Below are 13739 nucleotides of genomic sequence, written 5' to 3'. Positions count from 1 at the left end.
TTCCGCAAAAGTCTCGAGGATTTAACTGCATTCTCCGTCGTTTTCTAACAGGATTAACGAATCATTGTTGACGTTATATTCCAATTCCTCCTTCGTTTTCTGAGCGAGGAAGAAATCGATCCAGCGAGAAGGAAAACTTGCCATGTCTCGAAGGAAATTTCGACAATGGCGGTTCGTCTCTTCTTCGAGGTGATCATCGGCTCTCATTGATGGAAGTTGCCAGGCAGCAGTTATGATGTGTTTTACTGCTGGCTGTGTGAGAGTCCGGAGTTTTTACTTGGTAGACACTGTTATTCCGTTCTAGAGATGCGTGCTAGAGCATGGTGGTGTTTGTTCCTATGTGACAGACACATTATACTGTATCAAAATGTGTATATTTACCTATTCTTGCTTATGCAGCCTCTCAAGACTGAGTTTAAACAGTGAAAAAAAGAGTTGTTCTTGACGTTGACATAGAATTAGTAAGTTGAGTCTGTGTACATTGAGACAAGACAAAAGGTAAGGTCACTACAACTGTAATGCGATCAAGAATCCAATCACATGGGCATGATCTGGGGTGTTTCCCTCGTTGTAACTGATGAGTTATATTTCCTTCGTCATGTTTCTGTCCGAGACAATTCTAATGATTCAAAATTTGATATTACTACCTAGTTTCTTTTAGTCAATACAGCTTATCTTTGGCATACTTCAGCAGCATTTTTCATTACAAAGGATCTCCCTATACTATTCCTCATGCCTAATCCACCTACAAAGATAAACACGAACGAAATTGCCCAAAATTTCCTGAATAAGTTCGACACTTTCCTCTTCGATTGTGATGGTGTCATATGGTCAGGCAATCGTCTATTGCCAAATGTGAAGGAATTTTTAGAGAAACTAAGACATTTGGGTAAACAATTCATGTTCATTACTAATAAATCTACCATTCCACGCAAACAATTTGTCGAAGTATTCAAATCTTTTGACATAGAAATATCAATAGATCAAGTCATCAACTCTGCGTACTCTTCCGCAATGTACGTTCGAGACGTTTTGAAATTACAGCCTGGTAAAGATAAGGTATGGGTATTCGGAGAATGTGGTATACCAGAAGAACTAAATTTAATGGGATTCAAAACTCTAGGTGGCGTCGATCCAAGATTAAATGAGCCGTTCGACGCCGCCACTTCCCCATTCCTTGTAGATGGCCTTGATGAAGATGTCCGTGCCGTCGTAGCTGGGTTTGATTCTAAGATAAATTATCACAAGTTAGCTGTTACTCTTCAATATTTATTGAAAGACAAAGAAATCCCACTGGTTGGGGCCGATGCTGATAGAGTGTTCCCGGAGAGAGGACGTGTGCTCCCTGGCGCAGGGCCTATGGTTGAATCTCTGGCATTTCAATCTGGTAAAGTCCCCACTTACTGCGGAAAACCAACAATGAACATGCTCAATGTCATCGTTTCAAGTAAACATCTTGACAAATCCAGGTGCTGCATGGTGGGTGATATAATGGAAGTGGACATTGCATTTGGTAAAAATGGTAACCTTGGCGGTACTTTGCTGGTACTAAGTGGAGTTGAGACTGAAAAGAGTCTTCAAGAACCCAAAGAGGGCATTCCAACACCAGATTTTTACGCTGAAAACCTTGGTGCCATATACAACTTGTTAAAATGAAACGGATGACTTATATAGTTCAGAATATAATTGATTAATAAGGCAGACGCCTTAAATGACTTTACTGACACCTAGCCATCGTTGCGAGGGTAACCATGCTTTCTCTGCTTTATCATGCAAGATCTTCAAAGACAACGGAAATGAAAGGCATCAAAAAAAAAGAGCAATGAAAAAAAAAGGCCTCAGCTGTTTAAATGATGATAGTAGAGGCATTTGAGCTGGAATAGTATATTAGACATGAGTGCTGTTACTATTAAGTCACGTTCGAAATCCTTAAAGGATGTTTCAATTGATTTAAACTCTAAGCCAACGTTAGATTCTGTTTTACAAGAAATTTCTAAACAAAATAAGAACATCAGCAAATACAGAATTAGATTAACCTATTTGAAAGAATCTAAACAAGTTCCAATCACTTCAGAAAAGTTCTTCCAAGAAGAAAATACTCCAAGCAATGAACAGATTGAGCTTTTCATCAAGGATTTAGGTCCCCAAATTTCATGGAGATTAGTCTTTGCCATTGAATATCTAGGTCCAATTTTGGTGCATACTTTCTTCTACAAATTATCACAGAACCCTGATGTTATTGCTAAATGGCATCATGATCCTGATAATTATATGCCAGGATTAAATCAATTGGCTTACTATATGATTTTAGCACATTATTTGAAAAGAGAATTTGAAACTTTATTCATCCACAAATTTTCATTAGCGACAATGCCTTTATTCAATTTGTTTAAGAATTCATTCCATTACTGGGTTCTAAACGGCATGATTGTCTTGGGTTATTTCGGTTACGGATTTCTCTTCAATGACGATATTTTATTCAAAGTTTACAACACCACCTATTTAAATAACATCGGTTTATTGATTGGTCTATTTGTTATTAGTGAATTCTGGAACTTCATCGTTCACTTGAAATTACGTAGATGGGGTGATAAACAGAAGGAACTAGGTAACGCTAATAAGCGTGTTCCAATCAATGAAGGTTTATTCACCATGTTTGTTGCTCCAAACTATACTTTTGAAGTATGGAGCTGGATTTGGTTTACCTTAGTCTTCAAAATTAACTTATTTGCTTTGATATTCTTAGTTGTCTCTGCAACTCAAATGTATTTATGGGCACAAAAGAAGAACAGAAAGTATGGTACTAGAAGAGCTTTCTTTATTCCATACCTATTTTAACCGACATATAGTACGTCTTCAATCATAGTTTATATTTTGAATTATCTTTATGTTTATACAAATGTATACGTACTTTTTTCTTTAGATTTTTATTTATGCAAATATCTAGGGTGATTTACTAGATTTCTTATGATTATTCAGATATGAGCAAAACGTCATCGTCGACACTATTGTTGTCACCGTCACTTTCTGCATCATCATCTTCAGTAGCAGCGCCGTCATCATCATCTTCTTCTTCTTCCTCCGTAGTCTCTGCTTCAGTGTTGATGTCTGATTCTCTTAGTTCATTAAAGAATGCATTCTGTAACAACTCATAAGCTGAGGATCTCTTTTGAGGATCCATTTCAAAACATTGTTCCAATAACTGGAAACACCAATAATGATCACTCCAGACTTCTTCTTGGTATCTTTTTAATTCATATGCAGCTCTAGCGCTCTCATTACTTATTCTGCCCATTACTTGGGGTTCAATTGAGTTTCTGCCATGCAATTCATGTTCCAAATAACCATGAGTTTCAAATGCAATACTATAGTCGGGGAAGGTCCCGGCAGCACATTCTTTCTCCAATAATTCATACACGAAATCTTTTAAACCATTTGGATAGTTTTCCTCCTTGATCTTTAAACCATTCACCGTAAATCCAAGACCATGTAATGAAGCGCATTTACGTATTGTCTTCCAACCAAAAATGGCACATAATTCTAATAGGGAATCTGTATCATCTAAACTCTGAAAAATGGGGAATCTTCTCGATAGAAAACTCAAAAGGATCACACCTACTGACCAAATATCAATCTTCGTAGTTTGTGAACCACATTTCATTAGTACTTCGGGGGCGCGGAACCCACGAGTACCAGCTCTGTTAGCTCTTTTGATTCTGCGGGTCTCGTTCTTTGGATAACCTTTCGTTAAATCTACACCATTGACATTATTCAAATGGACAACTTTACCATTCTGTATGGTTACTAAGGATCCATTTCGAGAATTATTGGTTTGAATGACAGAGTTTTGCTCATCTCTTAGTATACACGGGCAAAATTGTTCGTGGTTCCTGTAATCTTTATTTACTCTTCCTTGGAGGTCTAAATCGTAATCTAATTGAGTCTCAGCAAGACCAAAATCAACTAATACACCTTTGCCAAGGTCAGGGTTGAAAAGGAAATTCGTTGGCTTGATATCTCTATGAATAATGCCTTTTGAATGGACGAAATTCAATGCTTGTAAAAGTTCCCACATGTACATTTTGATACCTTTTATTGGTAAATCTCTATAAAAATTTCTAAACTCTTCATGTGGATAATATGGTAGTACAGCAACTACTTGATCCCGAAATCTCATCACGTCACATAACGCAGCCACCTTATTATGACCGTTTAGAACATAAAGTAAATTCAATTCATTATAGATTCTTTGAGGAGAAGATGTTACGTAAATTTTCTTCAAAGCAACATACTTCTTGTCAGACCAAAAATGTGAATAATATTTAGACGTTAGTTTATCCTTCTTATCTCTTGCTTTATAGACAGACGAGAAAGTACCTTCACCGATTTTATCAATCAATTCATAGTCGTTTGACAAATTGGGTATATCCTGATATAACTGGTGTATTTCATCTTTAATAGATGATGGCAGTTCATCTTCCAGGGTCTTCATGGAGTTTGTCATGAGAGAGGGTGATGCTGTCGACTATATGTATCTTTCACTGTCATATACCAATGTTCGAAAAATTTATTATTATTGATCCGATCGCCAGTTTAACAAATCTTCGAGATTTTATTTATTTACATGCAAGATGTATATAAGCTACAATATTCTATTTGGCGTATAAACATGACATGGCTACTACATATATATATATATATATATAAGAGAGAGATGTGTCATAAAATGAAACAATTTTTTATAGTTATCTGTTTTAAAAGAATTTTATCACTCATCACCATCATCACAGTTTTTAGTAACACTATAACAGTCGCGTAACATAAATTTTTTCGTACTGTTCAAGCAACTCAGATGGTGAGGTTGAAGATGAGAGGAAGTTTGACAGCCACAGTATCAGTATTTTTGCTCGTAGTGAATGTTGTATGTGCATCACCGGTTACATTCGAATTGAAGAAGGGCATTACAGATTGTTTTAACATCTTAACGCCAACTACCGATTGTCAGGTGATTTATTACTTTGCAGTACAATTCGGTGAGAATGAAGACTATAAGCTTTCTTATGATATATACGAGCCTGGAAGCACTGGTCAGGGGAATCCTATAATTTCTAGAGTCGATGAGAGACAAGGTGAATGGACGTTCGTGGGTAAACATAAGGGTGAGTATAAATTTTGCTTCAATGGCGGTTCCAAGAGTGATAAGGTCGTAGATTTAGAAATTCAATATGACTGTGACGCTGTGAATGACGTTAGAGCAGATAAGCGTGCTAGGAGAAAGGCCAATCGTAATTTGAAGAAGACTGATGAAGACGAATTATCCACGTCGTTAGAAAATTCTATAGATTCGATTGAAAGACAACTTTTCGAATTAGAAAATAATTTAAGATACTACACAACTAGAAATTTGAGAAATCATCAAACGGTCAGTTCTACAAATAGAAGAATTGTCTTATTCTCTATCTATGGGATTCTGTTAGTCCTAGGAATGAGTATCGGACAAATCCTAGTATTGCAATGGTTCTTCAAAGAGTCACGGAAACGTAAAGTGTAAATAATTGGGTATATACTTGGTAAATGCATAATGGCAAAAGGATTCAAGAGTCTTGTTCTAGATTACTGTCACAGCATCTGTTGTATTAAGAAGTCAAGAAATCGCAAGCATAAAAATTGTGACTCTGAAAAACTTGAAATTTGCTATCGATTATATAAAGGGCAAAAAATGCGATATGATGGAAATTGATTAGAAGTACGCATTTCACTTATGGGGTTCCATCATTGAAGTGAACCATTTTCATACCTTATTAGTAGTAGAGCTGTGAAATTTTGATATTATGTCTAGTGCTACAATTGCAAAGACTGATTTGGACGGTATCCTACCATTAATTGCTAGAGGTAAGGTAAGAGATATATATGAAGTTGACGATAAGACATTACTGTTTATCGCCAGTGATAGAATATCCGCGTATGATGTTATTATGAATAACACTATTCCACAAAAGGGAGCATTGTTAACTAAGTTATCTGAGTTTTGGTTCAGTTTTCTTTCGTCAACTATTAGGAATCATCTAGTCTCTATACCGCACAACAAGACCATATTTGACTTCCTACCAGAAGAATTGAAACAGGAGAAATATAGGCTCCAAATAGAAGGTAGGTCCCTGCTAGTACAAAGATTTAAGACTATCCCATTAGAAGTCATTGTGCGTGGTTACATAACAGGCTCTGCATGGAAGGAGTATTGTAAATCTGGTACGGTTAATGGGTTGAAGCAACTTGCTAACTTAAGGGAGTCTGAAAAGCTCCCTGAAGCAATCTTTACACCGTCAACAAAAGCTGAGCAAGGCGAACACGATGAGAATATCTCTATTCAGCAAGCTTCGGAGTTGGTAGGTAATGAATTGTGTAGTCGTATCGAAGAAGTCGCACTTGAATTGTACATTAAATGCGCCAAATATGCAGAGAGTAAGGGTATTATCATTGCTGATACGAAATTTGAATTTGGTCTCGATGAGCAGACAAATGAACTTGTTTTGATTGATGAAGTATTAACACCAGATTCATCAAGGTTCTGGAATTTGGCATCCTACAAAATAGGTGAGTCTCAACATTCATATGACAAACAATTTTTGAGAGACTGGTTGACTGTCAACAACCTTAATGGAGTGGGAAACGTTTCTATGCCCGATGACATTGTCGAGAAGACAAGATTGAAGTACATTGAAGCTTTCGAAAGTTTGACTGGACAAAAATGGAACTAGGACGTACATAAATTCTTTATAGTTGAATGAATGATTTTTTTTATTATGATTTGTTTTCGATAAATGCATGCAAAGCCAGGATAAAGCAGTCCTTATTGAGTGTCGCGTTTCTAATGACGTTGCAATAAGGCGTTTCTAGAAACACACAGGTCATATATACTCTCTACTATCGATTGGGTTTTATACATATCACTGTGATTGAGAAACTGTAGCTACGCTTCTTTACTGTGAGACGCCGATACTTGACGGGACAAGAAATCTAGGCAAACCATAACCTTGAATCCCAGAATTGTTAGCCTGCTCGGTGGATCAATTGCTCTTTTACCATTGAATAGCCAATCAATAGGTACTCATGGCAAATATAATATGTCTTACATTGGGTCAAAAAACAATTAGTGTGAAGTTCGTTACCCTCTCGTTGTCTTGTCCGCGGATCAATGGAAGGTTTGATGGTTTGGAAGGCGGCTAAATCAATTTCAAATATCTTGGAGAAAGTATATAAAGTGAAAGGAATAAAGATTCAAGATCCAACAGTATGGTATAAGACTGTGTCAGATCCCCGATATTGGTCCTTCTGTTTTCGCTATTTTCAGTCCTTGTTGAGCAAATGGCTAGTAGAGAATCTAGATCTCCCTTGAAAAGGTTGCCAATCCCACCTTTAATGGATACCTTACAAAGGTATCTAGATAGGATAGAACCCTTGGAAGATGATAAACAGTTTTTAAAGACTAAACAAACAATTTTATCAAAGGAGAATATCGATGCACTGACAGTTCTACATGAAAAATTAATCGACTATGACAAATCTTTAGCTGCAGGTCAACCAAAATCTTCATATATCGAACAATTTTGGTATGATTCCTATTTGGAGTACGATGAATCAGTTGTCTTGAATGTTAACCCATTTTTTCAGTTGCAAGATGACCCAACTTTGAAAGGGGTAAATGATTTTAATGGTCCATATGGTGTTTATACTATTCAAGTTAAGAGAACTTCCAAATTGATTATGTCAGTCTTGAAATTTATCAAACATTTACGTCACGGATCACTAGCTAAGGATACCATAAAAAATACGGAGTTATCTATGGATCAATATGACAAGCTTTTCGGATCTTCAAGAATCCCGCCAGGTCCAGGAGAACAATCTTGTCATTTGCAGACAGACAAAACGTCACATCATATTATTGTCATTTATAAATCCCAATTTTATTGGTTTGACGTACTTGATGTCAATAATCTTCCAATATTTGGTACAGCAGAAGAAATTGAATGGAATCTGTATTCTATTATAACAGATGGTAATAAGAATAGTGATGTCGGCATAAATAAATACCCTTTCGGTGTCTTTACCACGGAAAATAGGAGAGTTTGGTCAAATATAAGAGATTATATCTTCCATAATAAGGAAGATAGAACAAATTGGCAAAATTTGAAAATTATCGATAGTGCATTGTTTGTGATATGTTTGGACGATACTATTGAAAGTGACGAAAATGAAGTTATTAAATCAATGTTATGTGGTACATCGAAAATTAATTTGGATTTCAACGCATTGAATAAGCATGGAACTGAAAGTGACCTTACGAACAATGGAACTAAATTGCCACTAAATATTCAGTGTGGTACATGTTTAAATAGATGGTATGACAAATTACAAATCATCATTACACAAAACGGGAAAGCTGGAATAAATTTTGAACATACAGGAATTGATGGTCATACTGTTCTCAGATTAGCAGTCGATATTTACACAGATTCTATTTTGAGTTTTGCCCAAGGTATTACAGCTAATTTACCTAACACTTGGAACGATATTCATGAGAGAGAGAAATCCCCCATATCGCACGCCAACTTGATAACCATACCAAGAAAGCTAGAATGGAAAGTTGATACATTTCTATTATCATCGTTACATTTTGCCGAAACTCGTATTTCAGATTTAATCTCGCAATATGAGTTTATATCTTTACAATTTAATAAATTTGGTTCAAACCACATCAAGAAAAGCTTTACTTGTTCTCCAGATGCCTTTGTCCAACAGATTATGCAAATTGCATATTATGCCCTTTATGGTAAATTCGAGACGACATATGAGCCAGCAATGACAAAAAATTTTCAGAATGGCAGAACTGAAGCAATTAGAAGTGTAACTAATAAGTCCAAGGACTTTGTCAAATCAATGTTTGATAAAGATTCAAACAATATTAAACGTCAGACCCTATTGCATGCGGCTTGTAAAGAACACAGCAGGATTACTCGCGAGTGTTCATCTGGCCTTGGTCAGGATAGACATTTGTACGCCCTATATTCAATCTGGAATGTATGGAATCGTGATAAAATGGAGCTCCCTCCCATTTTTAAAGACCGATCATGGCATATTTTGAATAATAATGTCTTGAGCACATCTAATTGTGGTAACTCTTGTCTTAAAAGTTTTGGATTTGGTCCTGTTACGGCAAATGGGTTTGGGATTGGATACATTATTGGCAGTGATTCAATTTCAATAGTTGTCTCTTCAAGGCATAGACAGACCCAAAGATTTGCTTCATTGATTGAGAGGTCAATGTTAGAAATAGACCGTTTGTTCAATGCTACTGATGATGAAGATACTAATAGAGACTATTTGATGGATATGTACAACACAAGTAAAGATGAACGTAGTACGATAGAATCCAAGTCTGAAGACCTAAAGTTTCTACTCTCGGGATATGACTATTTTGACGTTAGTGTTACTGGGTAATTCAGTAATGGACAAAGCAACAAGATACCTCCATTCCTTGTTCTTGGGAGGACTTCATATTATGCAGGGAAAGTGACTCTACACACAGACAAGCACACATGCATGGCACCTCTTCATTCTCCATCATGCAGAAATCTGATATTAGCTCCCGCAAGAAAAAAAAAAAAATGTGCAAATTCCACTATTCTTGCCGGCGTCAAACAATCGCCCCTTTAATGAATCAATGCAGTATTGTCGTATAAATATATAAAAAAATTTATAGTTGTTATTATTAGAAAGTCGGGATAGGTTGAATTAAGGACTGCCAGGATTAAGAAGCTTCCTTAAAAATATCATAACTATAAATATATCCCTTTGCGTTTAGTATAAATTGTGAATCATAAATCAAGATCACTTAATTATATCAACTAAACAGTTATGGGTTCCGGCGATGCTATGGTCACAGATGTGAGAGTTAGTCATGCTCATGGCATCTTAAGTAAGCCTTTGTTAAAATTAAAATTACTAGAACTATTAAGTGAAGGAAATTTTGAGAATTTGCAGCAATTCATTGACGGACAATTGGCGTCACCTCCAGAAACAACTGCTATAAATGAAGTTCTTCCGTTTTTACTTCATTTTGCTGTGCAAGTAGCATCTTTCAGGCTTGTTAAAGAAATTATTTCTCATTGGTCATCAGGACATGCTTCTTCTAAATTCGTCTTAGATTTAAATAGGAGAGACAAAAATGGTCACACACCATTGCATTTGGCTGCAGCGCAGTCTAGAATGGAAGTTATCAACTTTTTATTGGAACAGAGCACCATAAATGAGATGGTAACGAACAATCAAAATTTGCTGCCATTCGAAATGTGTAAAAATTTGAATGTCGCTCAATCAATGCAAATTAAGAGATCTAATTATATATTGAAGACGGTTACTGAATTTCAGCTCGCATTCAACAAGAATGATACAAAGACAATGGAGCTGTTACTTAATAATCCAAGAAATTTGGAATTTTTAGATGTTAACAACATTTATTTAATGAATAATGGTAAACCTCTATTGCTAATTGCGATTGAACACAATAATTTGGACATGTGTAAATGGTTGTTCAAGCATGATGCTGATCCCAATGTTAAAAGTTTAAACGGTGTATCTGCAAATGATCAGATCATTAAAAGTAATAATGCCCCTTTAAAAAAAATCTTTGACAAATATAAAAGTGAACAGAGTGTAGTGAGTGTCACTAATAAACTAGACGAACCTCCAACTTTTAAAGGTTATTTAAAGAAATTCACTAATTTCGCTCAAGGTTATAAACTACGTTATTTTGTATTGAGTGAAAACGGTAAACTCTCTTACTATAAAGATCAGAATTCTTCGATCAAGAAATCACCTCGTGGGCAACTAGATCTCTCAACCTGCTATTTACATCTCGATTCTACAGAAAAGTTAAAATTTGAAATTGTCAGTAATGATTCATCAAAATGGCAGTTGAAAGGCAATCATCCTATGGAAACCAATAAATGGATTTGGGCAATTCAGAGGGCAATCAGATACACGAGAGACAAAAAAAAGGAAAAGAGAAATGGAAATAATGTCACCCCATCATCGATAATCAATCCAGTTCCAAGATCTCCAAAGAAGAGTTTGACGTCTCCTAGCTTTCCTGCGCGCCATCTTCATGATCTCAATAGAACTAGGACTGTAAGTGCTCAATCAAGAACACATAATAATGATACAATGTCTATCGCATCAAATGACGTGGAGTTAAGTAATAATCTGACCGAATCAGGTAAAAATTATGTCAATAAGATGATCGAAACTCGTTTGGAATCCTCTCCTGTTAGTGATAGGGGTGTCATTCTTAGCCCCATTAGTCAAGCAAAGTCACTGGATGATGCAGTGGCTAGTAATGAGAGTTCCGGTAAGAATTCTCTTGCACAAATGAAAGGGTCTACGTTCATGACTTCCACGTCAGGAATATCATATATGAGCACAGCGAACAACGACATACAGTCTGTTGGCCCTCTTAATATTGATTCTGAGGAAGAGGAAGAAGAGGGTGGCATAAACCTGAAATTTGAAAAAGATGAAGAATTTTTGAAGGTTGAGTATGGACCGTATATTGAAAGTTTAAACCTTTATCAAAAGAAAATATCTTTGGAAATAAACTCATTAAATGAGTTATTAAATGATTCATCGTGTCTAACTAGTCAAGTGGCTATGGATGCAGTGAAAAAATCTCTTTCCAACGTCTTACAATCGATATTGAGCATGAATGGATTATCTTTGAAGAGAGACGAAAAGCTTGTTTCAATGCTGACGAAACAACGTGACATAAATAATGTTTGGATCCAGTCTGTTAGAGACTTAGAGATTGAATTAATGAATAAAACTGAAAGGTTGGATGCCTTAGATAGGGAACGAAAGAATTTGAAAAAATCATACAAGCAAAGATTAGTGAAAAGCTCACGTAACAATTCCAATGGTATCTCTTCAGATAATGTATCATCAGTTAGTTCTCTAGAAGCAATTGGCAAAGAAAGGTCTACAGAAACTTTGAAACAAATCGCAACCTTTTTAAGTGCTACCAAGAATGAAGATGAAAACTCAGAGGGTGATGAATTCTTTGACGCCGAAGAATTATTAGAAGAATTGAATGAAGTAGCTACTGGGAAAGGGCAAGCTGATGTTGACGAACCAATTAGTGTGGCCACTTTGCAGCATCCTTTATCCAGAGCAGTTTCTATGAAGTCGGAACAAGAATCCCCAGAGAAACTCCCGCAACCTTCCGAAGATGAAGAGGCCGTCGATACATTAAAACATGCACATACGGACCAGCCTGAAAAAACAATAAAAAGTATTGATTATGCAAAACCAAAGGCTAAAAAGGTACCACAATCTATACCCGATGTTAGGTCGATTGCTAAGACTAAGGCACAGGTAGAGAAAGCAAAAATCCTTTCCAGCCAAGAATCTTCTAATGGTTATGAAGATGGTATCAGAAAGAGGCTAAGATTAGATAAGGACAACAGGCCAAGGATTAGTTTGTGGGCAGTTTTGAAATCAATGGTGGGTAAAGATATGACAAGAATGACCTTGCCAGTAGCATTCAATGAACCAACCTCTTTGTTACAAAGAGTGGCGGAAGACCTTGAATTTTCTGAACTATTGACCAAAGCGGCAACATTTGAAGATTCCACTCTGAGGTTACTGTACGTCTCCGTTTTCACAGCATCATGTTATGCATCTACTACAGGAAGAGTTGCGAAGCCATTCAACCCACTGTTAGGTGAAACTTATGAATATGTAAGACCTGATAAACACTATAGATTTTTTACTGAGCAAGTATCTCATCATCCACCTATATCTGCAACATGGACAGAATCTCCAAAATGGGACTTCTGGGGTGAATCACAAGTTGACACAAAGTTTAATGGTAGAACATTTGGTGTTAAACATTTAGGTATCTGGTATGTAAAATTGAGACCAGATTGTAACAATCCTATGGAAGAATTGTACACTTATAAGAAACCGGATAATACTGTTATTGGTATCTTGTTAGGCCACCCGGAAGTCGATAATCATGGAGAAGTTAGGATCGTTAATCATACAACTGGTGATTACTGTTTGTTGAATTTTAAGGCGCGTGGTTGGAGATCATCGGGTGCATTTGAAGTCAGAGGTGAAGTGTTCGACAAGAATAACCAGAAAAAGTGGGTCTTGGGAGGACATTGGAACGATTCAATATATGCCAAGAAAGTAACATCTAAGGGTAATGAAAATATGACACTAAATAAAGTAAAAAGCAATGGTCCCTCGGCTGCAAGTCCCACGGGTAATGAACCACAATACGATGGTAGCAAATTTTTGATTTGGAAGGCAGGACCAAGACCAGAGGCTCCATTCAATTTAACTCCATTTGCAATTACGTTGAATGCTCCCCAACCAAAACTACTACCATGGCTCGCACCCACCGATACACGTTTAAGACCAGATCAAAGAGCCATGGAAGACGGCGAATATGATAAAGCTGCCAATGAGAAGCATAGAGTGGAAGAGAAACAAAGAGCAGTTCGTAGATACAGAGAAAAGAATAATATCGAGTATCAACCAAGATGGTTTGTTAAGACGATTCATCCAATCACGAAATTGCCATACTGGCAATTCAAAGGAGACTACTGGGATCTCAGGAAACAGAACCAGCTGTCTGGCACTGGGGACATCTTCTAGTGTGGCTTCCACTCCATATGTAC

At 36.5% G+C, this 13739-nt stretch overlaps 7 protein-coding genes across 7 annotated transcripts; 6 read left to right on the top strand and 1 right to left on the bottom strand.

The window, feature by feature from the left end:
• Nucleotides 1-732: 732 nt before the first annotated feature.
• KAFR0F02330 (uncharacterized protein) lies at nt 733-1656 on the top strand (the record flags this gene model as incomplete). The annotated part of the gene is made up of 1 exon (XM_003957916.1): nt 733-1656. One exon carries the CDS (start codon nt 733-735, stop codon nt 1654-1656), a length of 924 nt encoding a protein of 307 aa, XP_003957965.1.
• A 237-nt stretch (nt 1657-1893) lies between these two features.
• TSC13 (trans-2-enoyl-CoA reductase (NADPH) TSC13) lies at nt 1894-2838 on the top strand (the record flags this gene model as incomplete). The annotated part of the gene is made up of 1 exon (XM_003957915.1): nt 1894-2838. The coding sequence occupies one exon, from the start codon at nt 1894-1896 to the stop codon at nt 2836-2838; it is 945 nt and encodes a 314-aa protein (XP_003957964.1).
• A 133-nt stretch (nt 2839-2971) lies between these two features.
• CDC7 (serine/threonine protein kinase CDC7) lies at nt 2972-4504 on the bottom strand (the record flags this gene model as incomplete). Its single annotated transcript, XM_003957914.1, has 1 exon — nt 2972-4504. One exon carries the CDS (start codon nt 4502-4504, stop codon nt 2972-2974), a length of 1533 nt encoding a protein of 510 aa, XP_003957963.1.
• Nucleotides 4505-4867: 363 nt separating this feature from the next.
• On the top strand, nt 4868-5551 carry ERP3 (Erp3p; the record flags this gene model as incomplete). The annotated part of the gene is made up of 1 exon (XM_003957913.1): nt 4868-5551. One exon carries the CDS (start codon nt 4868-4870, stop codon nt 5549-5551), a length of 684 nt encoding a protein of 227 aa, XP_003957962.1.
• A 280-nt stretch (nt 5552-5831) lies between these two features.
• Nucleotides 5832-6758, top strand: ADE1 (phosphoribosylaminoimidazolesuccinocarboxamide synthase; the record flags this gene model as incomplete). The annotated part of the gene is made up of 1 exon (XM_003957912.1): nt 5832-6758. One exon carries the CDS (start codon nt 5832-5834, stop codon nt 6756-6758), a length of 927 nt encoding a protein of 308 aa, XP_003957961.1.
• Nucleotides 6759-7365: 607 nt separating this feature from the next.
• On the top strand, nt 7366-9498 carry YAT1 (carnitine O-acetyltransferase YAT1; the record flags this gene model as incomplete). Its single annotated transcript, XM_003957911.1, has 1 exon — nt 7366-9498. One exon carries the CDS (start codon nt 7366-7368, stop codon nt 9496-9498), a length of 2133 nt encoding a protein of 710 aa, XP_003957960.1.
• A 417-nt stretch (nt 9499-9915) lies between these two features.
• On the top strand, nt 9916-13716 carry KAFR0F02270 (OSBP family protein; the record flags this gene model as incomplete). Its single annotated transcript, XM_003957910.1, has 1 exon — nt 9916-13716. One exon carries the CDS (start codon nt 9916-9918, stop codon nt 13714-13716), a length of 3801 nt encoding a protein of 1266 aa, XP_003957959.1.
• Nucleotides 13717-13739: the final 23 nt, after the last annotated feature.

The sequence above is a fragment of the Kazachstania africana genome, chromosome 6 (genome assembly GCF_000304475.1).
Source record: "Kazachstania africana CBS 2517 chromosome 6, complete genome".
NCBI lineage: Eukaryota > Fungi > Ascomycota > Saccharomycetes > Saccharomycetales > Saccharomycetaceae > Kazachstania > Kazachstania africana.
Note: the sequence above shows the minus strand (reverse complement) of the source record. Positions and strands in the feature narration are given on the sequence as shown.